General features: G+C 44.3%; 2 protein-coding genes across 2 annotated transcripts in view; one reads left to right on the plus strand and one right to left on the minus strand.

The window, feature by feature from the left end:
* CRPPA (CDP-L-ribitol pyrophosphorylase A) overlaps positions 1-27132 on the minus strand; it is a gene marked incomplete at its 5' end in the record, with an annotated part of 338976 nt that overhangs the window by 266207 nt on the left and 45637 nt on the right. The gene's annotated exons all lie outside the window — the stretch shown is intronic.
* Positions 11932-12534, plus strand: LOC119922498 (mitochondrial glutamate carrier 1-like). Its single transcript, XM_038742291.1, has one exon. It carries the CDS (start codon positions 11932-11934, stop codon positions 12532-12534), a length of 603 nt encoding a protein of 200 aa, XP_038598219.1.

The raw sequence follows: 27132 nt of genomic DNA on the forward strand, positions 1-27132 counted from the left end.
ACAAGGTGATCAGGTTGTCCCACAGGGGGCTCACAGTCTTCATCCCCATTTTACAGATGAGGTAGCTGAGGCACAGAGAAGTGAAGTGACTTGCCCAAAGTCACACAGCTGACAATTGGCGGAGCTGGGATTTGAACCCATGACCTCTGACTCCAAAGCCTGTGCTCTTTCCACTGAGCCACGCTGCTTCTCTAGGGCTTTCAAGCCGATGGTAAGGAGTTCCTGTTTGATGCGGAGGTGGGTAGGCAACCACTGGAGGTTAAGGAGGAGATATGGACTGATCTGAATCACATTAACAGAAAACTCTCATTCATTCATTCATTCATTCAATCGCATTTACTGAGCGCTTACTGTGTGCAGAGCACTGTACTAAAGAGGCAATGCTATCCTTGAAAAAAGCAAACCTCTTAAGGTAGTATTAGAAGCATTATTTTGCAATTGTGTGCACCCCAGCTTCTAAACGTACTACTGTCGCACCTTGGTAAATAAATACAGGTTAGGAATAAGCCCACCACCTTAGAGAAGGCCAACATACACCGCATAGTTCAGCTTTTTTCTATAAACTGTTAGGCTACTTTGTACACCACCACGACATGATAAAACATGATGTTTTGTAATATGAGTGAAAACAAAGGACTTTTATGCATTCCACAATCCATCAGGATCAGGTATGCAGAGAATAGGCCCAGCTTACATTCTCATGAAAGGAAAGAAGGTCTACATGACTTCCTGAAACTCTTAATTCCTCTTTAAGATATTGCTGTAGGGAACACCCAGACAGCTATAAGTGATGCAATCTTACCTTTATCATCCAAAGAAAACTTTGGACATATAGTATAAAGTTTAATTTTAAAATTTGCAGAAGACATTTGAGACTACCTTAGGCAAAAGGGAGGGAAAAAAACCCTAAAAACCACAAGTCTGGCCTCGAAACTGGGTTTTTTTTTAGCTATTCTTAGAAGCGGCGGATCTTTTATTTACCCTTGTAGTTTTCTGATTTCCCTAAGGGGTATTATGGCTAGGCAAAAGGTATATTTCCAAGAAAGGAATCCATAAGCTTGTTTGGATATTTACTGAACCTTACAAAGACTTGCCTCTGACAGAGTGAACTGTCACAAGAATCATGCTCAAGAATTGTTCTGTTTCTGTGAGTTGATGTCCTGTTCTGCTGCTCCAATGTTTCTCAGTACTTCAGAGGCCACCAACAGTCTTGTGCAAACCAAGAGAGGGGGGAGGGTTTTTTTTTTTTCCTTTCGGGAGGACAGACTCAAAAGTACTATTGTTAGGGATTGCTACTGAATAATTATCCATGCTGCTAAACTGCCTTCCTATCTCCTTCTCTCCTGCAATCTCTGAGAACCCTGAGGAGTCCTCCTGATGAGAAAGGAGAAGATTTTTCCTCCCATCCTCTACACCTGGGACCAAGCTGGACTTTAGATGTGTGACTGGTGATGGTATCTTCTGTTAAAAGCTAAAATATTAGTGACCGATGGTCACGGAGAGATTTATCCCCACCGTGCCTTAAAAACATTCATCCGTCAGTTATCTGCTGGGTAAACTTGAGCGAGTTTGTTGTTTGCCGTTAAACTGTACTCTCCCAAGCACTGGGACTCAGATGGGAGAGTCAAAAAGGGTTTTAATCCTGGCTATGCCACTTATCTGTTGTGTGACCTTGGGTAAGTCACTTTACTTCTCTGTGCCTGTTACCTCATCTGTAAAATGAGGGTTGAGACTGTGAGCCCCATGTGGGACAGGGACTGTGTCCAACACTATTTGCTTGTATCTATCCCAAAGCTAAGTACAGTGCCTCACACATAGTATCCATTTAACAAATACCATAATGATTATTATTATTACAGTGCTTTGCAAACAGTAAGCATTCAAAAAACACGATTGAATGAAAAGTCAGTTCACTTTTCCATGCCTTAGTTTCCTCATCTGTAAACTAGGGATCATATACCTGTTCCCCCTCTTCCTTAGACTGAGCCCCATGCGGGACAGGGACTGTGTCTGATCTAATCACAATCTAACCACTCCAGCACTTAGCACAGTGCTTGGCCCCTAGTAAGCACTTAAATACCACAATTATTATTATGATTGTCTTTAGCTTCAGGGTGGTCCATCAGGACATTGTTCAAATCCCTTCATATGTAAGGGGAAAGGGGCGTGGGAGGGAGTGGGGAAGAGGAGCGAGAAGTGAGTGAAACTGAAAGGCCAGGGTGAGCAGTCTGACCCAATTAATGAGTCCTGCACTCAGGCTTGACAATTATCTCTCCAATCTGCAATGTCAGACTCTCATGAAAGAAGAACAATGATGATGATGACGACGATGGTTTTTGTTAAGTGCTTACTAAGTGCCAGGCATTGCACTAAGTGCTGGGATGGATACAAGCAAGTCAAGTTGGACACAATCCCTATCCCACTTGGGGCTCATAGTGTCAGTTCCCATTTTACAGATGAGGGAACAGGGGTAGAGAGAAGTGAAGTGACTTGCCCAAGCTCACATGGCAGACAAATGGCAGAGGTGGGATTAGAACCCATGACCTTCTGACTCCCAAACCTGTGCTCTATCCATTGTACTATGCTGCTTCTCAACAACTTTAACAAGCAGGTATACAGTGTTCCCTCACAACAATAATAATAAGAATAATAATGATGGCACTTATTAAGTGCTTACTATGTGCAAAGCACTGTTGTAAGCGCTGGGGAGGTTACAAGGTGATCAGGTTGTCCCACGTGGGGCTCACAGTCTTAATCCTCATTTTACAGATGAGGGAACGGCTGAGGCACAGAGAAGCTAAGTGACTTGCCCAAAGTCACACAGCTGACAAGTGACGGAGCTGGGATTTGAACCCATGATGTCTGACTCCAAAGCCTGGGCTCTTTCCACTGAGCCACGCTGCTTCTCTAGGAGAAGTGTGAGAGGCAAGGAGAGGCGGTGTGGCCTAGTGGAATAAGCATGGGCCTTGGGGTCAGAGGACCTGAGTTCTAATTCTGGCTCTGCTGCTTGCTTGCTGTGTGGCCTTGGACAAGTCACTTGCCTTATATGTGCCTCAGTTTCCCCAACTGTAAAATGGGGATTCAACACCTATTCTCCCGCCTACTTGGACTGTGAGCCCCTTGAGGGACAGGGACTGTGTCTGACCTAAATGACCTGTACCTACCCTGGCACTTAGAACAGCGTTGGACACAGAGTACCTTACCTTACCCCGCCTTACCTCCTTCCCCTCCACACAGCACCTGTATATATGTTTGTATGTATTTATTACTCTATTTATTTTATTTGTACATATTTATTCTATTTATTTTATTTTGTTAATATGTTTTGCTTTGTTTTCTGTCTCCCCATTCTAGACTGTGAGCCCACTGTTGGGTAGGGACCGTCTCTATATGTTGCCAACTTGCACTTCCCAAGCACTTAGTACGGTGCTCTGCACACAGTAAGCGCTCAATAAATATGATTGAATGAATGAATGAATAAGTGCTTAGCGCATACCATAAAAAAGGGACCATCTCCTCTTCCCCATGCAAATGACAAAGTTCCCAATAAGTTTGCAGATGGACTATTAACTTCCCTACAAGTGTCCCTGCCCACATCAATCAATCATATTTATTGAGCACTTACTGTGTGCAGAGCACCGTACTAACCGCTTGGGAGAACACAACGCAAGAGGGTGAGTAGCAGAAGAGAAGCAGCTTCATCATCAATCATATTTATTGAGTGCTTACTGTGTGCAGAGCACTGTACTAAGCGCTTGGGAAGTACAAGTTGGCAACATATAGAGACAGTCCCTATCCAACAGTGGGCTCACAGTCTAAAAGATGGCTCAGTGGAAAAAGCCCAGGCTTGGGAGTCAGGGGTCATGGGTTCTAATCCCGGCTCTGCCACTTGTCAGCTGTGTGACTTTGGGCAAGTCACTTCACTCCTCCAGGCCTCAGTTCCCTCATCTGTAAAATGGGGATGAACCCTGTGAGCCCCATGTGGGACAGCCTGATCGCCTTGTATCTCCCTCAGTGCTTAGAACAGTGCTTGGCACATAGTAAGCGCTTAACAGATACCACAATTATTATTATTAGTAGTAGTAGTAGACACATTTCCTCCCCAGAATGCCTGGAGTGACTTCTGCAAGCCTGCGTGCCTCTAGCCAAGGGCACGGAAGAAAGAAACAGCGTCTAGCTCTGGATTCTGTCCCCCTGTTCCTCCTTCCCCTCTTCATGCTGGCAGCTTAAATTCTAAAGCCAAATGCCCTCAACTTGAATACAACACTTCAGCAGTGGCCTGGAAGGGCAGAGCTTAGACGAGGAACCACTGATGGCTTTTCTTGGGGCTTCAAACTCAGTAGGCACTCGATAAATCTTGTTATTGAACACAGTGATCCAAGTAACTAGTCAGCCTGTTTTAGAAAGCAAACCCAGTTTGGGCTTTGGCCACCTCCACCCCTTAAATCAGAGAAGAAGCACAGCCTAGTGGATAAATCACGGGTTTCGGAGTCAGAAGGACCTGGGTTCTAATCCCAGCTCTGCCACTTGTCTGCTGTGTGACCTTGGGTAAATCACTTTGTTGTGGACAGGGAATGTGGCTGTTTATTGCTATATTGTAATCTCCCAAGAGTTTAGCATAGTGCCCTGCACACAGTAAGCACTCAATAAATATGACTGATTGACTGACTGACTCTGGGCCTCAGTTACCTCATACGTAAAATGGGGATTAAGACTGTGAGCTAACCTGATTACACTGTATCTGTCCCAACGCCTAGAACAGTGCCTGGCACATAGTAAGTGTTTAACATTACCTTAAAAAAAATATCTGGTCTTTCAACCTTAAAGCTTAATTCCTCCAACTTTGTAACTGTGATTGTGGTCTGACGATGAGCTACTATGATACATCCGGCATTGTCCATTTCATTTCCAGGCCCATTGGAGGTATCTCTACCCCCAAAAAATTGGTGGTTGAGAAAGAGGGGGAGTCAGAGGACCTGGGTTCTACTCCCACCTCTGTTACTTACCTGCTCTGTGACCTTGGAAAGATCACTTCACTTCTCTGTGCCTCGGTTTCCTCATCTGTACAATGCTGTTTCAATCCCTGTTCTCCTTCCTACTTAGACTGTGAGCTCCGTGTGGGACAGGGCCTGTGCCTGACCTGATTATCTTCTAACTATCCCAGCACTTAGAATAGTGCTTGGAATACAGTGGGTGCTTAACAAATACCACAATTATTAATTATTATTATCAGGCCTCCCTCTAAGTGCCACCAAACCCACAGCCCAATCGAGTCACCATGACAAGGTGGCTAAAACTAGAAAGTAGGATGGGAGAAGGCTAAGAGAAGCTAAGAGAAGCAGCGTGGCTCAATGGAAAGAGCACGGGCTTGGGAGTCAGAAGTCATGGGTTCTAATCCCGGCTCCGCCACTTGTCAGCTGTGTGAATTTGGTCAAGTCACTTCACTTCTCTGTGCATCAGTTCCCTCATCTATAAAATGGGGATTAAGACTGTGAGCCCACGTGGGACAACTGATCTCCTTGTAACCTCCCCAGTGCTTAGCACGGTGCTTTGCTCATAGTAAGAGCTTAACAAATGCCATCGTTATTATTATTAAAAGGCATGATTCAACATGATTCGACTCACCCACCCTAGTCGTTGGGGCCAGATTGAGCAACTGGTCAGGCTACAGATGATGAAGAAAGTCATAACCCTACCAACTCTGTTATACTGAACTCTCCCGAGCTCTTAGAACATGCCTTGCACACAATAAGCATTCAATAAATACCACTGATTTACTGATAGATAACTCTCACTGCTGGTAGAATAGAAAATCCCTAGAAGCCTGGTTGCCTTGTTGGAAAAACCATGGATCTGGTCAGAAGGTCTGAATTCGAGTCCCTGTTCTGCCACTGACCACCTGGGCGACCTTCTGCTAAATCAGCCTCTCTGGTCATTGGTTCAAATCCCGGCTCCGCCACTTGTCAGCTGTGTGACTTTGGGCAAGTCACTTTACTTCTCTATGCCTCAGTTCCCTCATCTGTAAAATGGGGATTAAGACTGTGAGCCCCACGTGGGACAACCTGATTATCTTGTAAATGCCCCAGCGCTTAGAACAGTGCTTTGCACATAGTAAGCACTTAATAAATGCCATTATTATTATTATTACTATTATTAAAAAATCTATTTTCTCTACTCACGTGGTCTGGGGCAAATCACTAGACTTCTCTGTGCCTCATTTCCCTTGTCCATAAAAATGGGGATTAAATACTTGTTCTCCCTCCCCCTTAGACTGTAAGTTTGATATGGGACAAGAGTCTGCTCTAATTGTATTATATCTATTCCAGCATTTAGGATGGTGCATAGTACATAGTAAGAAAACCACAATTAGCTATTATTATTGGCTCACTAGCTCATATGTGACAGGGCTGTATCCAATCTGATTATCTAGTAACTACCGTCCCCCCCCAGGGTCACACCTGGAGAGTTTTCAGTACTCTACCAGTCTCGGGTATGGGAGGGAGGGTGGGTCAAGCAGAGGCCTGTCCACTCCATTCCTACCTTGGGCAGTGGTTGGCGAGTGGAAGGAAATCTGCTACAAGTCAAAACTCACCCGTGCAGCAGCGGCATGGGAGAAAATCGAGGGCGGAGACTCGAGTTTACTGCACAGAAGGCAGCAATGGTAAACCACTTCCTGATTTTTATCAAGAAAACTCTATGGATCCACTACCAGAACGATTGCAGATGATTGTTGTCTGTGGTGTCGCTATGGATAGGAAACAACTCTACTGCATAAGACAAGACAAGTATCTACCCCCTCATCTGCAAAAAGGGGATTTAACACCTGTTCTCCCTTCTACTTTGGCCACTTCTACTTCTCTGTGCCTCAGTTACCTCATCTGTAAAATGGGGATTATGACTGTGAGCCCCACATGGGACAACTTGATTACCTTGTATCTACCCCAGCGCATAGAACAGTGCTTGGCACATAGTAAGCACTTAATAAATACCATTATTATTATTATTATTATTATTATTACCCCAGGATTTCGCACCATCCTTGGCAAAAATTGCGATTCTGGGACTCTAGCTATGTAACTTCCAATACTATCTCACACTGCCATGTGGAAATTTAGGGTCAATCAATCACCCAATCAATCATATTTATTGAGCGCTTACTGTGCACAGAAAACTGTATTAAGCGCTTGGGAGAGTACGATATAACAGAATTGCGAGTCACGTTCCATTCATTCATTCATTCAGTCATATTGACTGAGCCCCCTCCTTCCTCTCCCCCTCCCCATCCCCCCGGCCTACCTCCTTCCCCGCCCCACAGCACCTGTATATATGTTTGTACAGATTTATTACTCTATTTATTTCACTTGTACATATTTATTATTCTACGTATTTTATTTTGTTAATATGTTTTGTTTGTTGTCTGTCTCCCCCTTCTAGACTGTGAGCCCACTGCTCGGTAGGGACCGTCTCTATATGTTGCCAACTTGTACTTCCCAAGTGCTTAGTACCGTGCTCTGCACACAGTAAGCACTCAATAAATACGATTGAATGAATGAATGAATGAATGTTGCCAACTTGTACTTCCCAAGCGTTTAGTACAGTGCTCTGCATACAGTAAGCTCTGCATACAGTAAATATGATTGAATGAATGAACTGTGTGCAGAGCACTGTATTAAGCGCTTGGAAAGTACAATTTGGCAACAGAGACAATCTCTACCCAACAACGGGCTCAGTCTAGAAGGGGAGACAGACAACAAAACAAAAAAAGTAGACAAGCATCAATAGCATCAAAATAAAAAAACAGAATTATAGATATATGCACATCATTAATAAAATATATAGAATAATAAATATGTACAAATATACACAATTGCTGCGGGGTGGGGAAGGGGGTAGAGAAGAGGGAGGGAGTAGGGCCAATGGGGAGGGGAGGAGGAGCAGAGGAAAAGGAGGGGGGCTCAATCTGGGAAGGGCCTCCTGGAGGAGGTGAGCTCTCAGTAGGGCTTTGAAGGCGAGAAGAGTTCTGTGAATACATAGGGGTTACAGTCTAGAGAAGACAGATATTGAAATAAATAAATTATCGACATAATAATAATAATGATGACATTCTTAAGTGCTTACTATGTGCAAAGCACTGTTCTAAGCCTGGGGAGGATACAAGGTGATCAGGTTGTCCCACGTGGGTCTCACAGTCTTAATGACCATTTTCCAGATGAGGTAACTGAGGCACAGAGAAGTTAAGTGACTTGCCCAAGGTCACACAGCTGATAATTGGCGGAGCCAGGATTTGAACCCATGACTTCTGACTCTCAAGCCCATGCTTTTTCCATTCAGCCACGCTGCTTCTCTGTATATGAGAGCTTACATGTATATAAGGGCTCTGGGGCTTAGGGAGGGGTGAATGAAGGGAGCAAATCCAAATGCAAGGGTGACACGGGAGGGTGTGGGAGAAGAGGAAATGAAGGCCCCAACTGTTACCTCAAGAGGTCTGGTCACCCTACTCTGCTCTTCCAGACTGAAAGATGCACATAAATTACACTATCTGGGAAATCAGAATCTGCGTAAAAATTCCATTAATGGCCACAATAGCCTGACACAATTTTAGGAAACAAGGTTGACAATCAAGGCCAGAGGACATAAAAATGTGCAACACTAGATGAAGAAAGACTTTGGTAATCTTCTAGCTGAAGGAGAAATTTAATTATCCCTGGCACTTGAAATAGTGTTAAAAACTCGAAACTACAACTCCGCCACAAGACCTAAATGTCTGTAGAAGATTAGAACAAGAGACAAGGATAACAAAGAGTCTCATGGATCATAATTACAAGAGAGGGAGAAAATTAGGTTTCTATTCATTAGAAAATAATGAGGGGGAGTCAGAGGTGCATATAATTCGGGAAGGGTGTATAGAGAAGATGGATCCCACAGAACTATTTCAGACACGACTAAGCTCCGAACAATAGCAAATCCTGAAGGTGCCAATTTTGAAATCGCAAGGCAGTTAACAATCCTTTCAGCTGGGTTATGAATGTGACTTCTCAAATGTTCCAGGCAACAGACCAAAACACCAGGACCCTGACTGAACCACAGCTTCAAAGTTAATTTTTTTTTTTCCTTTTTCCGTGTTCGCTTTTGGCAAAGCACAAGAATTTATTGCAAATACCCTGAAGATGAAAATTGCACACTACCAATTCAGACAGCCAAGACACCAAAACCAACTTCTACAATTTATCATCTATTTTCAAGATCATCATCAATCGTATTTATTGAGCGCTTACTATGTGCAGAGCACTGTACTAAGTGCTTGGGAAGTACAAATTGGCAACATATAGAGACAGTCCCTACCCAACAGTGGGCTCACAGTCTAAAAGATACATGACCTTTCCCATTATGTTCCACCCTTTTAAACATGCAGAATTATGGGGGTTCATGCCTAGTTTTTGTTATTTTCCATGGATTTGAGGATTTCTTCACATTCATCTCATCAGAACATATAGAGAAACAAATCTATAAAGCAGCAACCACCATATACTCTAATGAGGTCATTTAAAGAGCTTGTGAATGCACTTTTTATTGGGTCTCTCTTTACAGAAAGACTACCTTGCAGATGAGGGAACTTGGCCATGAGAAAACTTCATAGCTTGAAAGTCAAAAGTGGCTATACCAGGCAATTACTAGGAATGGTTTCAGACACCATATTCCTCAGAAGAAATTCTTAGAGGTGCCTTCCCAACCTCACTGAGTAACGGGAGTTTTGTTTCGCTCAAGAGGTGAACACGGAATATGGTTCACAAGACAGATTCATAAGTCTCACTGATCAATCATTCGGTGGTATTTTACCGAGCTCAAAGCAATGTATTAAGCTCCCAGGGGAGTACGACAGAAACAGAATTCAGGCCCCTGGCCTCAAAAAGCTTACACTCTGAAGAGTACACTTGTAAAAACCAGAAATAGACTCAAGTGGCTGCAGCATTGTACAGAGAGACATTTTGAAGCTGCGCATGAAAACTCAGCAGAAGGATAGCGCACGCCAAAAATATCCAGACAAACACAGGACTCTCCCAAGCACTCAGTATAGTGCTCTGTTGAGAAGCAGTGTGGCTCAGTGGAAAGAGCCCGGGCTTTGGAGTCAGAGGTCATGGGTTCAAATCCCGGCTCCTCCGCTTGTCAGCTGTGTGACTTTGGGTAAGTCACAACTTCTCTGTGCCTCAGTTACCTCATCTGGAAAATGGGGATTAAGTCTGTGAGCCCCACTTGGGACAACTTGATTACCTTGTATCTACCCCAGTGCTTAGAACAGTGCTTTGCACATGGTAAGTGCTTAATAAATACCATCATCATTATTATTATTATTGACTATTTTTATAACATTTATTAAGTGCTTACAGTGCATGAAGTATTATTCTAGGACCTGAGGTAGACATAAGCTTATCAAGTTGGACACAGTCCCATATGGGGCTCACAGCCTAAGCAGGAGGGAGAGAGATTATTGAGTCCCCATTTTACAGATGAGGAAACTGAGGTCTAGAAAAGTTATATGACTTGCCCAAGGTCACCCAGCAGGCATATGGCAGAGCCAGGATTAGAAACCAGGTCCTCTGACTCCCAAACCTGGGCTCTTTCCATTAGGCCACACTGATTTTCTGCGTGATATTCTACTTACGTCTCTATCGACATCTTTACAGGGTCCTAATGTCTCCTTGGTTTTCCTTGGGTCCCTACGCACTTGCAGAAACACTCTCACATGGTTATATTTTCTTTCAATTTTCCCAAGATTCTCCTGAAAGGAAGGCCCAGCCACCTAGGACCCCATTTTTCTGGAATCCCAAATTCCATAGCATTGGGTACCAGCCATGGGATGGCAACGATAGCTACCAATATGCTTTTGGCATCTTTCTTTATCTCCAATCCCCCGCTTGCCACAGCTTTTGTTTTTCTTTTGTCGTTCTTGCAGACACTTGCTATTGGACTTCATCCACCTTACTCCTTTAAAAAAAAGTTGTCTAACAGTTAAAGACAGATGTTCCTATCTTGTTAAGACACAGTTCTCAAAGAGCAAGTGGGAACGGGGCTTGGAAACGCCTTGGCTTTGTTTTCTGGGCTTTCAAGCTGTGTCCAAAGTTCTTGTCACAATTCTGCTGAAGGAGTTGCTGCCTCCATATCCAGATGGGCTGTTTTCCCTGGTTCATGAAACGATGTGGTTCACTCTGGGCACATCTCCCCTTTCATTCCTTTGTGTCACATTCAGCAAGAGTCCTGTTCTTCTAGGAATAGCCACCTTATGTAGGTGGACCGTGTATAATCCATCAATCATTGGTATTTATTGAGGCCTTATGTGTGCAAAGCACAATTACTAGGCACGTGGGGGAGTGTAACACAACAGTTTCTAAGCACATTCCCTGCCCACACGAAGCTTAAAGTATGGAAAGGGAGCCAGACATTATTATGAATAAATTACAGATATGTACCTGAGTCCCACGGGGCTGAAGAAGGAGTGAATATCAAGTGTTTAAGGGACAAGACAAGTGCATAGGTGTCGCTGAAGGAAAACGGAGTAGGGAAAGTGGACTTAAACAAGGAAGGCCTCTTGGAGATGTGATTTTAATATGGTTTTGAGGGTGGGGATTGTCGGATTGTGAAGGGGGAGGGAGCTTTAGGTCAGAGAGAGGACACGGGCAAGGAGTCAGCAGTGATGCAGACGAGATGGATGTTCAGTGAGTAGGTTGGCTTTAGAGGAGAGAAGTGTGTGGATTGGGTAGCAGTAGGGAATCTGCAAGGTAAGGTAGGAGGAGCAAGAGATGATGGAGTACATAAAAGCCAGCGATAAGGAGTTTCTTGTACTCACTATACCCCGAGCTTATCTATCTCGACCCTGACCTCTCGTCCATGTCCTGCCTCTGGCCTGGAACATCCTCCCTCTTCATATCCGAGGGCATGTACCGAGGGGCCGCGGTGAACCTGACGCTCGTCACGCCGGAGAAAGCCATCAAGCTCGCCGCCAACGACTTCTTCCAACACCACCTGGCCAAGGATGGGAAGAAGCTGACGCTGCTGAAGGAGATGTTGGCCGGTTGTGGCGCGGGCACGTGCCAGGTCATCGTCACAACCCCCATGGAGATGCTGAAGATCCAGCTGCAGGACGCCGGACGCATCGCGGCCCAGAAGAAACTTCTGGCGGCCCAGGCTCCGACGGCGACGGCGGCGGTGGAGACGAGGCCCACGGCCACGCAGCTGACCCGGGAGCTGCTCCGGAGTCGGGGCGTCGCGGGGCTCTACAAGGGCCTGGGGGCCACGCTGCTGAGGGACGTGCCCTTCTCCATCGTTTATTTCCCCCTGTTTGCCAACTTGAACCAACTGGGCCAGTCCGGCCCCGAGGGCAAATCCCCCTTCTACGTGTCCTTCCTGTCGGGCTGTGTGGCCGGGAGCGCAGCCGCCGTGGCCGTGAACCCCTGCGATGTGGTGAAGACCCGCTTGCAGTCCCTGCAGAGAGGTGTGAACGAAGACACATACTCAGGCATCTTGGACTGTGCCAGATGAGGTCACTGAGGCGCAGAGAAGTGAAGTGACTTGCCCAAAGTCACACAGCTGACAAGTGGCGGAGCTGAGATTTGAACCTATGACCTCTGACTCCAGAGCCCGGGCTCTTTACACTGAGCCACGCTGCTTCTCTAATAGTAATAGTAATAGTTCCCCCTTTTAGACTGTGAGCCCACTGTTGGGTAGGGACTGTCTCTATATGTTGCCAATTTGTACTTCCCAAGCGCTTAGTACAGTGCTCTGCACATAGTAAGCGCTCAATAAATATGATTGATGATGATGATGATATCCGACAGAAAGCGCTTAGTACAGTGCTCTGCACACAGTAAGCATTCAATAGATACGATTGCATGCATGAAAATCATCCTCCCCACGTTCAAAGCCTTACTGAAGGCACATCTCCCCCAATTAATTAATTAATTAATTATGGCATTTATTAAGTGCTTACTATGTGCAAAGCACTGTTCTAAGCGCTGGGGGATACAATGTGATAAAGTTGTCCCACGTGGGGCTCACAGTTTTAATCCCCATTTTTACAGATGAGGTAACTGAGGCTCAGAGAAGTTAAGTGACTTGCCCAAGGTCACACGGCAGACCTGTGGCGGAGTTGGGATTCAAACCCACAACCTCTGACTCCAAAGCCCGTGCTCTTTCCACTGAGCCATGCTGCTTCTCTAAGAGGGCCCCAAGAGGCCTTCCCTAACTAAACCCTTATTTCCTTTTCTCCCACTCCCTTCCACCTCACCCTGATTTGCTCCCTTTACTCACCACCCCCTCAACTGATTGATTAATTGATTGTTATGGAGATGGATGGGCAACCACTGGAGGTTCTTTAGAAATGGGGAGACAGAGAATTTTTTTTTTTTTTAGAAAAATGATCCAGGTAGCAGATTGAAGTATGAACTGGAGTGGGGAAGAAAGAGGAGGCAGGGAGGTCAGCAATGAGACGGATGCAGCTGTCAAAGCAGGATTGGATAAGTAGACTGTGAGCCCACTGTTGGGTAGGGACCATCTTTATATGTTGCCAATTTGTACTTCCCAAGTGCTTAGTACAGTGCTCTGCACATAGTAAGCGCTCAATAAATACTATTGATTGAATAAGTACTTGGATCAGCATATTAGTAGTTTGGATGGAGAGGTAAGGGTGGACTTTAGCAGTGTTGTGAAGGTAGAACTTACGGGACTTGGTTCCAGATAGAAAATATGGGTTGAAAAAGTAACTTCAATGCTCACCCCGGCCCCACAACACATATGTAAGTGTCTTTTAACTCCACTATTTTCCCTATCTGGAATTTATTTTTAATATCTATCCTCCCTCCCTGGAAAACTATAAACTGCCTGGGGCAGGAATCACATCTCCCTGCTCTAATGTACTGCACTTTTCCAAGTGCTTAATAATGAGCTCTGCACAGAGTAAGTACTTAACAAACACTATTGATTGATTGATGGTATTTGTTTCATTTATTGCATTTATGTACTGAGTACCATACCATTTCTATTGGGAGAGTAAAATACAACAGTCAGGAGATAAGTTCTCTGCGTGTAAGGAATTTACAGTCTAGAGGATGAAATGGGGGAGTATAAGGATATGTACACAAGTACTGTAGGGGCAGTGAATATCAAATACTCAAGGGGTAGAGATCCAGTGCATAGACGACACATAAGGGAGAGGGAATAGGGGAAAGGAGAAGCAGTGTTGCCTAATGGAAGTCAGAAGGATATGGTTTCTAATCCCAGCTCCGCCACTTGTCTGCTGTGTGACTTTAGGCAAGTCATTTCACTTCTCTGGGCCTCAGTTACCTCGTCTGTAAAATGTGGATCAAGACTGTGGGCCCCATGTGGGAAATGGACTATATCTACCCCAGCACTTAGTACAGTCTCTGGCATATAGTAAGCATTTCACAAATACCATTCAGAAAAAAAAATAATAATAATGGTGGAGGGAGGGTAGTTGGGGAAGGCCTCTTCGTGGAGATTTGATTTAGGAGGGATTTGAAAGTGGAGAAGTGGGGTAGGGGTTTCAGTTACAAAAACTGAAGAACAAAGCTATCAAACCGTCATATCTTCTGGCCTCCAGCATCTCCCTGCTTCATTCTATGTGCATCAACTTTTTAAAATGCTGAACAAAGCATATCACTCCTGTCCTGAAAAATCTCCTATGGCTCCCTTTGTTTCTTGTAGGAGACAAAGACTCCTAGCCATTGACTTCAAAGCTCTCCACTGGATGTCTCCCCCTAACCATTATCAATCAATCAACCAATCAATCGGTGGTATTTGAGCACTGTGTGCAGAGCACTATACTAAGAACTTGGGAGAGTACAATATAACAACGTTAGTAGATGTGTTCCCTGCCCACAACAATCTTACAGGCTAGTGGGGGAGATAGACATTAAAATAAATTAGGGGAGTGTAAATAAGTGCTGTGGGGCTGAGGGTGAGGTACCTATCAAGTGCTGAAATCAATCAATGTATTGAGCACTTACTATGTGCAGAGCATTGTACTAAGCACTTTGGAGAGTACAGTACAGCAGAGCTGATAGACACATTCCCTGCCCACCAGGAGCAGAGAACAGATCCAAGTGAATAGGCAACAAGACAGGAGAGCGTGTGGATTTACTCTTCCAAATGAACCTTCTAATAATAATAATGATAATGATGGTATTTGTTAAGCACTTACTATGTGCGAAGCACTGTTCTAAGCACTGGGGAGGTTACAAGATGATCAGGCTGTCCCACGGGGGGCTCACAGTTTTAATCCCCATTTTACAGATGGGGTAACTGAGGCATAGAGAAGTTAAGTGACTTGCCCCAAGTCACACAGCTGACAGTTGGCGCCGTGACCTCTGACTCCAAAGCCCGTGCTCTTTCCACTGAGCCACGCTGCTTCTCCTTATCAACTCTCACTCCTGATTATCCCACCTCCGTTACGTTATTCTTACCTTGGCTCCCAAGTGAAACACCTCCCCAGCCTCCGCTTCACCCTGCCTCCTCCCCACCCTCTCAACACTCCTTCACATTCATTCAATCGTATTTATTGAGCGCTTACTGTGTGCAGAGCACTGTCAATTCTGCATCTCTAGAATTAATCCGAAATTATTTTCTCACCTGCCTAACCATGCCATAGTATCACCGATATCAGCGCTCGTATAATTTTCTATTTATTATTCATTTGGGCCCGTACTTCTATATAATAATAATAATTATTATTATTATTATTATAGTGGTATTTGTTAAGCACTTACTATGTGCCAGGCACTGTATTAAGCACTAGGGTTAGATACAAGCAAATCGGGTTCATTCATTCAATCGTATTTATTGAGCACTTACTGTGTGCAGAGCACTGTACTAAGTGCTTGAGAAGTACAAGTTTGCAACATATAGAGACGGTCCCTACCCAACAGCGGGCTCACAGTCTAGAAGGTTGGACACGGCCCGTGTCCCAAGTAGTGCTCACAGTCTCAATCCCCATTTTATGGATGAGGTAACTGAGGCCCAGAAGAGTGAAGTGACTCGCACAAGGTCACACAGCGTTCACGTGGAAGAGCCGGGATTAAAACCCACGACCTTCTGCCTCTCGGGCCCATCCATTACACCATGCTGCTTCCCTATTCTATGGTATCTATAAGTACCAACTTTGTTGTACTGTACTTTCCCAAGTGCTTAGTACAGTGCTCTGCACACTCAGTAAACACTCAATAAAATACCGGTGACCAACTGATTGATTGACTGAAAATCAGCATGGCCTAGTGGGAAGACCATGGGCCTGAGACTCAAGGACCTGGATTCTAATCCCGGCTCCACTGCTTGCCTGCTGTGTGACCTTGGCAAAGTCACTACACTTCTCTGTGCCTCAGTTTCCTCATCTGCAAAATAGGGATTCAATAACCATTCTCCCTCCCCCCTTAGATGGTGAGCCCCATATGGGCCTTTCCAGATTAGGAGGCCTTCCCAGACTGAGCCCTCTCCTTCCTCTGCCCCTCCTCCCCCTCCCCATCCCCCTTGCCTTACCTCCTTCCCCTCCCCACAGCACCTGGATATATGTATATATGTTTGTACAGATTTATTACTCTATTTATTTATTTATTTTACTTGTACATATTTATTCTATTTATTTTATTTTGTTGATATGTTTTGTTTTGTTGTCTGTCTCCCCCTTCTAGACCGTGAGCCTGCTGTTGGGTAGGGACCGTCTCTATATGTTGCCAACTTGTTCTTCCCAAGCACTTAGTACAGTGCTCTGCACACAGTAAGCGCTCAATAAATACGATTGAATGGATGAATCAATGAATGGGTTAGGGACCGTGTCCAACCCCATTACCTTGTATCTACTCCAGCTCTTGGAACAGTGCTTGACATGTAGTAAGTGCTTAACAAAACTTACACTAATCCCTAATTTATCTATCTATTCATGCCACTGGTCTTCTCGACTTGATTTTAAACTCCTTGAGGTCAGGGATCATGGTTTTTTTCTCAAAGTGCGTGCTCTCCACGCGGCCAGGCCTCGATAAAAACCATTGATGGTGCCAGTAAGTGGCCACCAGTTTTTCTCCAAGCTCCACAGAGTCAGCAATCGTATACACCTATTCCACTCTCCCAAGAGATTATTACAATGCTCTGCATGCAGCAAGTGCTCAGTAAATTGAATGACTGGCTGATCCTCCCAAACATCAGATGAAGTGGTCTTACTGTGCAGTACTCATTCATTCAATCGTATTTACTGAGCGCTTAATGTGTGCAGAGCACTGTACTAAGCACTTGGGAAGTACAAGTTGGCAACATATAGAGACGGTCCCTACCCAACAATGGGCTCACAGTATGAGGAATTTGGTCCAGTAGGAAGGAAATAGCCTGGGGTGGCCTGCAGAAGCCTCTGATAAGAGTTGGAGGATTACTAAGGGTATCATATTTTCTCACATGATTGCCATGTTTTTCCCTATTTTCTGCAGCCAGAAACACGGCAGGACAGAGGTCAGATAAGAATTCAGTTTGGCAAAAGAGAACAAGAGTAAAAAGAGGAGAAGAAATAAAGGAGAGGATGGGAAAAGAACAAGGAAGGTAAGGGGAGAATTTAATGATAACAGTACTAATAAGAATTATTACGGTATTTGTTAAGCACTTACTATGTGCCAGGCACTGTACTAAGGGCTGGGGCGGATACAGGCAAATCGGGTTGGACACAGTCTCTTGTCCCACTTGAGGCCCACAATCTAAAGAAGAGGGAGAATAGATATTGAACCCCTATTTTACAGAAGAGGAAACTGAGGCACAGAGCATTTATGTGACTTGCTGAAGGTCACACTGCAACCAAGTGGCAGAGCCAACACTAGAACCCAGGTCTTCTGACTCCCAGGCTCTTTCCGCTAAATTGTACTGTTTCTCTACAGTCGAGAATGCATCTCTTACTTCCACTATATTCTCCCAAGAAATGCACATTTATAGGTCCTCAGTGAATTCACTCTCCTTCCTTTTCATTCATTCATTCAATCGTATTTATTGAGCACTTACCGTGTGCAGAGCACTGTACTAAGCACTGGGAAAACACAATTCAGCAACAAAGAGAGACGATCCCTGCCAACAACAGGATCTTTGCCTATTCCAGTATTCACACATCTCAATGAAAAAACTCCCTTCTAGTGCAAGTTCACACTTTTCCCCTCCCCAGTCCTGGTGTTCACTGCTCTCACTGCTTACAAAAAGATTATTTCATTTTCTCCCCAAAAACTGGGGTGGGGAGAAGGGGTAAGTTATGTGGGAAAAATAATTATGTGAGTAAATATGATACTTATTGAGCCCCTACGGGGAGCAAGCATCTGCTAAGTACTTGGGAGTCTTCAAAAAATAGATGACACAGTCCTTGTCCACCCCCAATCACAACATTTACTGAGCATTTATTTACTGCATGCAAAGCACTAGATGAAGAGATTGGGAGAGTGCAATACAATAAACAGGATGATGTAGTGGATCATTGGCCTGGGAGTTAGAAGGTCATGGGTTCTAATCCTGGCTCCACCACCTGTCTGCCATGTGAACTTGAGCAAGTCGCTTCACTTCTCTGTGCCTCAGTTACCTCATTTGAAAAATAGGGGTTGAGGCTGTGAGCCCCACAGGGGCACAGAGGCTGTGCCCAACCCGATTTGCTTGTATCCACCCCAGAGCTTAGTACAGTGACCGGCACATAGTGAGCCCTTAACAAATACCATAATTATTAATATTATTACTACTAATGATAATAACAATAATAACGTTGGCAGACATGATCTCTACCCACAAGGAACTTTCTCACAGGGGAGAATTCAGAAAAATATTTACAGTTGACGTAAACAAAATAAATGATCAAATGGACAACTAAATAAACACATGCAGAGCTGGACTAGGGTTTGTTTTTGGCTTTCTTTTTTTTAATCATTCTCGCATCCCTTCCCACTTGCCAGAGGCTGCCCTAACTGACAAGTGGCAAGGATGATGTAAGAAGGAAAAAAAATAAAAATGGGTATTTGTTAAAGCACTTACGAAGTGCCAGGCACTGCACTAAACAATGGGGCGGATATAAGATAAACAGAATGGTCACAGTCTATGTCCCACACTCTCTAGGCTGTAAGTTCACTGTGGGCAGGAAATGTGTCCATTTACTGTTATATTGTAATCTCCCTAGCATTTAGTAAAGTGTTCTGCACACAGTAAGTGCTCAGTAAATACGACTGATTGACTGCCTGGCATGTGGCTCACAGTCTAATTAGGAGGACAGCTATTCAATTATTTTACAAAGGAGGAAACTGAGGCCCAGAGAAGTTAAGTGACTTGGCCAAGGTCACACAGCAAGCAATTGGCGCAGCCAGCACTAGAACACAGGTCCTCTGACTTTCAGACCTGTGATCTTCCCATTAAGTCATGCTGCAATAGTGGGGAACCGTGCCAACAACGCAAAAAACCCTGGCCTCCCTCTGCTTGCCCAAGTGATTCTACAAATGGCCCACATCCACTGCTTAACAGGCTGACTAGATTTTCCTCAGGAAATCACTGACTTCTTTCGGCACCTTGACATCCTGTCAAAGGTCCAATACAGAGGTTTGCTCAGATAGTGGCTCAAAGGCTGCTGGAAATTTTAAAATCATATTCATGTCTGTCTCCCCCTCTAGACTGTAAGCTCACAATGGGCAGGGTATGTGTCTGTTAATTCTGTTGTACACTGCTCTCCGCATATAACAGGCATTTAATAAATACGATTGATTGATTGCCTGGGTTAGTATGAATTAAAGTCATTCATTCCTTCCCATTTCAATGATAGGACTAGACGGAAACAAAATTCAAGGACCCACGCACACAACTTAGTTTTTAAATTTCCCTCTGTTCGCATACATTCTGTTCTGTAGGCATTGTGTATCTATTACTCTCACAACTGGCCATAATAATAATAACTAATAATTATGGTACTTAAGCGCTTCCTATGTTCTTTCATTCAATCGGATTTATTGAGCGCTTACTGCATGCAGAGCACTGTACTAAGCACTTGGAAAGTACAATTCGGCAACCAATAGAGACAATCCCTACCCAACAATGGGTTCACAGTCTAGTGCCAAGCGCTGTTCTAAGCACTGGAGTAGATACAAGTCAATCAGGTTCATTCACTCATTCAATCGTATTTATTGAGCGCTTACTGTGTGCAGAGCACTGTACTAAGCGCTTGGGAAGTACAAGTTGGCAACATATAGCGACGGTCCCTATCCAACAGTGGGCTCACAGTTTAGAAGGGGGAGACAGACAACAAAACAAAACATATTAACAAAATAAAATAAAATAAAATCACAGTCCCTGCCTCACATGGGGCTCCCACTCTTAATGCCCATTTTTTACAGATGAGATAACTCAGGCCCAGAGAAGTGAAGTGACTTGCCCAAGGTCACACAGCAGACCTGTGGCAGAGCCAGGATTAGAAGCCAGATCCTTCTGCCCCCCAGCATTCATTCATTCGATCGTATTTATTGAGCGCTTACTGTGTGCAGAGCACTGTACTAAGCACATGGAAAGTACAATTTGGCAACAGATAGAGACATAGAGACAATCCCTACCCAACAAAGTCACACTGCTTCTCTAGCCGTGTGCTGCCTTGGGCTAATCGTGTACCCATTTAGAAGTCTGGTTCTTTTCCAAGATCTGTTACATGTGGCCTGAAATGAAAGTGGGCAAAATTGACCACGTCTTTCCTCACCTCTAGCCTGGAATTTGGAAAAAAATCCCTTTGGAGAGGCCCCAGACCTGGGAGCAGAGCCCTTCTTCTCTACCATACATTCATTCATTCATTCAATCTGTGTGCAGAGCACTGTACTAAGCGCTTGGGAAGTACAAGTTGGCAACATATAGAGACAGTCCCTACCCAACAGCGGGCTCACAGTCTAGAAGAAGGAGACAGACAACAAAACAAAACATATTAACAAAATAAAATAAATAGAATAAATATGTACAAATAAAATAAATAGAGTAATAAATACGTACAAACATATATACATATATACACTTTCCACCAGCAGCGTCCCCGGGCATTATTGCCATTTCCACTAAATCTGGGAAGGGAAATCTCCTTCCCGACACACTTTCCCCTGCCCTAAGCTCTGCGTCCCCTCCAGGGTGGAATCAGAATCCTCCCTCGTGTGGTCCGTGGATTTGAATTAAGCGGGGGCGGGTGGGAAGGAGGAGCGAAATCTGGAGATAAAGCAAAAAACAATAAAGATTTTTGCAGATAGAGCCCACGTCTTTTCAACTGCCTTCCTGTCTTAGAAAAAAGAAAGAAAAGAAAGAAAGAAAGAAAGAAAACACTCAAGTGCGTTGGCAGTCAGAACAGGATGCAACAACAGGATTGATATGGGGTGTGGGAAGGGTGTGGGCTATGAAAAGGAGTTCCTGTGCTATAATCCTTTAATTTTCTGGTTATAGCATTCCTATACCTAGAGGCGTAAGAGATAGGAGTCCTTAAGAAACCAAAAAAATAATAATAAAATAAGCACTCACACTTCCAACTTAAATATGTACATTTTTTTTTTTCAAAATCCCTGCTTCTACCTTGTCAGTAGCCATCTAAAAACATTTTTGCTGTGTAGACGCAAACCCAGGCAGGTTAACTGGATAAGGGTTTTACCCTACTAAGTAACTCTATTTTATCAATGCAGAACAGTGACTGCTACTAATAATTACGGTAATAATAATAATAATGATGATAGCATTTATTAAGCGCTTACTATGTGCAAAGCACTGTTCTAAGCACTGGGGAGGTTACAAGGAGATCTGGTTGTCCCACGGGGGGCTCACAGTCTTAATCCCCATTTTACAGATGAGGGAACTGAGGCACAGAGAAGTTAAGTGACTTGCCCAAAGTCACACAGCTGACAATTGGCAGAGCCGGGATTCAAACCCATGACCCCTGACTCCAAAGCCCATGCTCTTTCCACTGAGCCACGCTGCTTAAGTGCTTACTATGTGCCAAGCACTGTGGTAGATACAATTTAATCAGGTTGGACACAGTCCCTGTCCCACAGGGCAGGTCAGATTCTTAATCCCCATTTTACAGATGCAGTAACTGAGGCACAGAGAAATTAAGTGACTTGCCCGAGGTAACACAGCAGAAAAGTGGTGGAGCCAGGATTAGAACTCAGGTCCTTCTGACTCCCGGGCCCATACTCTATTCCTTTTGCCATGCTGCTTCCTAAACCCATCTCCAATTAGCACTCCTAGCCCGAATGAAGGCTGAAATGTGCAGTATTTATTACCTTACACAGTTCCTGAAAACTAAGACTGGGAGAAGTTGAAGGGAGAAAAATAATAGTAATAATAATTGCAATAATAATTTTAGTATTTGTTAAGTGCTTACTATGTGCCAGGCACTGTTCTAAGCACTGCGGTAGATACAATATAATCGGGTTGGACACAGTCCCTGTCCCAAAGAGGCCTCACAATCTTAATCCCCATTTTACAGATAAAGAAACCGAGGCACAGAAAAGTTGAGGTGACTTGCCCATGGTCACACAGCAGACAAGTGGCAGAGCTGTGATTAGAACCCAGATCCTTATGACTCCCAAGACCGTATTCTATCCACTACTCCACACTACTTCTCATAAAGCTCCAAATCAAATAGGAAAAAAAAATTGATGTCTTTCTGGCCTATTTCCAGCTAATCCTTTTATTAAGGAAAAAGAATTAAAACATTTGCTCGCTGTTTGTTTGGAAATGCACTTTTTGGTCAGAGAAATTAAAAACAAAATCCTGGGGCCAGCCATCCACAGACAGAATTATTCAGGGAGTTTCTGCAGGACCATTTTGATTATCCTCCCCAAGCTCCTCTAATAAATCAATCAATAGCATTTGTTAAGAACTTACAATCCACACAACACTGTACTAAATGCTTAGGGAGTATAATAGCGGTAAGACTCTTCATCCCCATTCTTGAGGCATTTATGATCTAGAGGGGGAGACAGACACAAAATAATTTACAGATTGTAATAATGATCGTGGTATTTTCAGCGCTTATAAATGTGTCAAGCACTGGGACAGACGCAAGATAATTATTTCAGACACAGTCCCTGTCCCACATGGGTCTCTCAATTGAAAGAAGAGGGAGGACAGGTCATTCATCCCTATTTTTCAGATGAGGAAAGTGAGGCTCAGAGAACTTAAATGACTTGCCCAAGGTCACATAAGAGGCGAGTGGCAGAGCCAGAATTAGAAGCTTAGTCTCCTGATTCTCAGCCCTGTGGTCCTTCCCCTTAGCCATGCTGTTTTGCAGAAAGAAATTCGATAGGTGGATAAATAAGGGCAGAAACAGTAGAGTGCAGAAGTTGATATGTATATATGTTTGTACATATTTATTACTCTATTTATTTATTTAGTTATTTTATTTGTACATATCTATTCTATTTATTTTATTTTGTTATGTTTGGTTTTGTTCTGTCTCCCCCTTTTAGACTGTGAACCCACTGTTGGGTAGGGACTGTCTCTATATGTTGCCAATTTGTACTTCTCAAGCGCTTAGTACAGTGCTCTGCACATAGTAAGCGCTCAATAAATACGATTGATGATGATGATATGTACAAAAGTACTATGGGGCATAGGGCGCTGGGGGGCTGAGGTAGCATTCAGGAAGATATAGGACCGGGAAAGAAGAAAAGTAATCAATAATATTTATTAATAATAATAATGATGGCATTTGTTAAGTGCTTACTATATGCAGAGCACTGTTCTAAGCGCTAGGGGTGGATACAAGGTGATCAAGTTGTCCCACATGGGCTCACAGTCTTAATCCCCATTTTACAGATGAGGGAACTGAGGCTCAGAGAAGTGACTTGCCCAAGGTCACACAGCAGACATGTGGTGGAGCCGGCATTCGAACCCATGACCTCTGACTCCAAAGCCCGTGCTCTTCTCCACTGAGCCATGCTGCTCCTCTAAGCTGCTTCTGCTGCTCCTATTAAGCACCTAGAATGACCACAGCACTGTACTGAATGTTTTGGGAGTATAACAGAGGTAAGAGTCTTGGACACCCCAAATGTTAGATGGGGAAAGCCATGGTCTGGTGGATTTGAAAGGGAAGAGAGGTCCAGGAAGAGGAAGTGAGTGAAATCATCTTCCACAGACAAATTTATTCTTTCATTCAATCATATTTATTGAGCACTTACTGCGTGTACAGCACTGTACTAAGCACTCTCATTCATTCATTCAATCGTATTTATTGAGCACGTACTGTGTGCAGAGCACTGTACTAAGCGCTTGGGAAGTACAAGTTGGCAACATATAGAGATGGTCCCTACCCAACAACGGGCTCACAGTCGAGAAGAGGGAGACAGACAACAAAACAAAACATATTAACAAAATAAAATAGAATAGTAAATATGTACAAGTAAAATAGAGTAATAAATATGTACAAACATATATATATATATATATATATATATATATACAGGTGCTGTGGGGAGGGGAAGGAGGTAAGGCAGGGGATACAAGTTGGCAACATGTAGAGATGGTCCCTACCCAACAATGGGCTCACAGTCTGGAGTGATCCCACCCCTAATGGTTGGATTGGATAAGGGCAAATGAAGATTTGCTTCATTATCATGGTCAAACTAGAGACCCCCGTCAGCCTTTCATTCAAACCTCCAGTGCTTTCCCAAGTCCCCATCAACTTCCTAAGGCAACCTCCCCCTCTCCATCCCCCCAGCCTTACCTCTGTCCCCTCCCCACAGCACCTGTATATATGTATATATGTTTGTATGTATTTATTACTCTATTTTATTTGTACATATTTATTCTATTTTATTTTGTTAATATGTTTTGTTTTGTTCTCTGTCTCCCCCTTCTAGACCGTGAGCCCACTGCTGGGTAAGGACTGTCTCTATATGTTGCCAACTTGTACTTCCCAAGCGCTTAGTACAGTGCTCTGTACACAGTAAGCGCTTAATAAATACAATTGAATGAATGAATGAATGAACTGAGCTGTATCCAATCTTGCTGTATTGAATCTAACCCAGTGCTTGGCACATAGTAAGTACTTAACAAACAGTGCTATTATTATTATCATTATTATTGCTATTATTTTGGTCCACAAGGACTTGCCACCTTTCTCCCCCCTTCGCTCCAAATGAGCCCAGTAGCACTTGTGAATATCTCTTAAAACTCTGTTGCTTCTCCTTGTCTGTATTTCATTTTAGTGTCTGTCTCCACACTAAACTGCAAACTCCTTGAGGGTAGGGATGGGGTCCCACTGACTCTACTGTACTCTCCCAAGCACTTAGGACAGTGCTCTGCAAGGAGTAAGCATTTAATTAATACTAGTGATTGTAACAAAACTTTGTATGCAAGGTCAGTCAATCATTCCATCGTAGTTACTGAGTGCTTACTGTGTGCAGGGCACTGCGCTAACTGCTTGGGGGAGTACAACACAAGCAGAAGCAGCATGGCCTAGTGCAAAGAGCATGGGTTCAGAAGTCAGAGGACCTGGGTTCTAATCCTGGCTCTGTGGCGTGACCTTGGGCAAGTCACTCAACTTCTCAGTACCTCAGTTACCTCATCCGTTCTAGACTGTGAGCCTGTTGTTGAGTAGGGACCGTCTCTATATGTTGCCAATTTGTACTTCCCAAGCGCTTAGTACAGTGCTCTGCACACAGTAAGTGCTCAATAAATATGATTGAATGAATGTAAAATGGGGATTAAGACTGTGAGCCCCACGTAGGACAGGGACCGGGTCCAACCTGATTACCCTGCACCTACCCCAGTGCTTAGAACAGTGCTTGGAACATAGTAAGTGCTTAACAAATACTATAATGATTATTTGACAATATAGCAGACACATTTCCTGCCCACAAGGAACTTACAGTCTAAAGGGGGAGGCAGACATCAATATAAATAAATAAAATTATGGATATACACATAAGTGCTGTGGGGCTGGAAGCGGGGATTCATTCATTCAGTCGTACTTATTGAGCACTTACTGCATGCAGAGCACTGTACTAAGCACTTGGGAAGTACAAGTTGGCAACATATAGAGAGGGTCCCTACTCAACAACGGGCTCACAGTCTAGAAGGGGGAGACAGACAACAAAACAAAACATGTGGACAGGTGTCAAGTCATCAGAATAAACAGAAGTAAAGCTAAATGCACATCATTAGCAAAATACATAGAACAGTAAATATGTATAAGTAAAATAGAGTAATAAATCTGTACAAACATATATATATAGGCATTGTGGGGAGGAGAGAAGGTGGGGGGGGAGGAGGAGAGGAAAAAGGGGGCTCAGTCTAGGAAGGCTTCCTGGAGGAGGTGAGCTCTCAGTAGGGCTTTGAAGGGAGGAAGAGAGCTAGCTTGGCAGATGTGCTGAGGGAGGGCATTCCAGGCCATGGGGAGGACGTGGGCCAGGGGTCGACGGCGGGATAGGAGAGAACGAGGTACAGTGAGGAGGTTAGCGGCAGAGGAGCGGAGGGTGCGGGCTGGGCTGGAGAAGGAGAGAAGCGAGGTGAGGTAGGAGGGGGCGAGGTGATGGACAGCCTTGAAGCCGAGAAAGGAGTCTTTGCTTGATGCGTAGGTTGACTGGTACCCACTGGATATTTTTGAGGAGGGGAGTAACATGCCCAGAGCGCTTCTGCACAAAGATGATCCAGGCAGCAGTGTGAAGTACAGACTGAAGTGGGGATGAATAAAGGGAGCAACTCAGGGCGACACAGAAGGGGGTGGGAGAAGAGGGTGGGGATGAATAAAGGGAGCAACTCAGGGCAACGCAGAAGGGGTTGGGAGAAGAGGAAAGGAGGACTTAGGGAGAGATATGCCTTCAGTAAGGCTTTGATGAGGGGGAGGAGGGGTAATTGCCTGTTGGATATGAGGAGGGAGGGCATTCCAGGCCAGAGGCAGGAGGTGGGCAAGAGGTCGACGGTGAGATAGGCGAGATCGAGGCATACTGAGTAGGTTGGCATTAGAGGAGCGAAGTGCTTAGGCTGGGTTGTAGTTGAAGAGTAGCAAGGTGTGGTAAGAGGGGCAACGGGGATTGCTTTTAAAGCCAATGGTAAGGAGCTTCTCTCAGCACCGCAGCACTATACCCTTTGACTTTCCCCTTTCTGTCCTTTTCC

The sequence above is a fragment of the Tachyglossus aculeatus genome, chromosome 2, assembly GCF_015852505.1.
Source record: "Tachyglossus aculeatus isolate mTacAcu1 chromosome 2, mTacAcu1.pri, whole genome shotgun sequence".
Lineage (NCBI taxonomy): Eukaryota > Metazoa > Chordata > Mammalia > Monotremata > Tachyglossidae > Tachyglossus > Tachyglossus aculeatus.

Bases quoted from the DNA above. Each gene is read 5' to 3' on its own strand.
- LOC119922498 (XM_038742291.1), top strand. From the start codon at position 11,932: ATGTACCGAGGGGCCGCGGTGAACCTGACGCTCGTCACGCCGGAGAAA.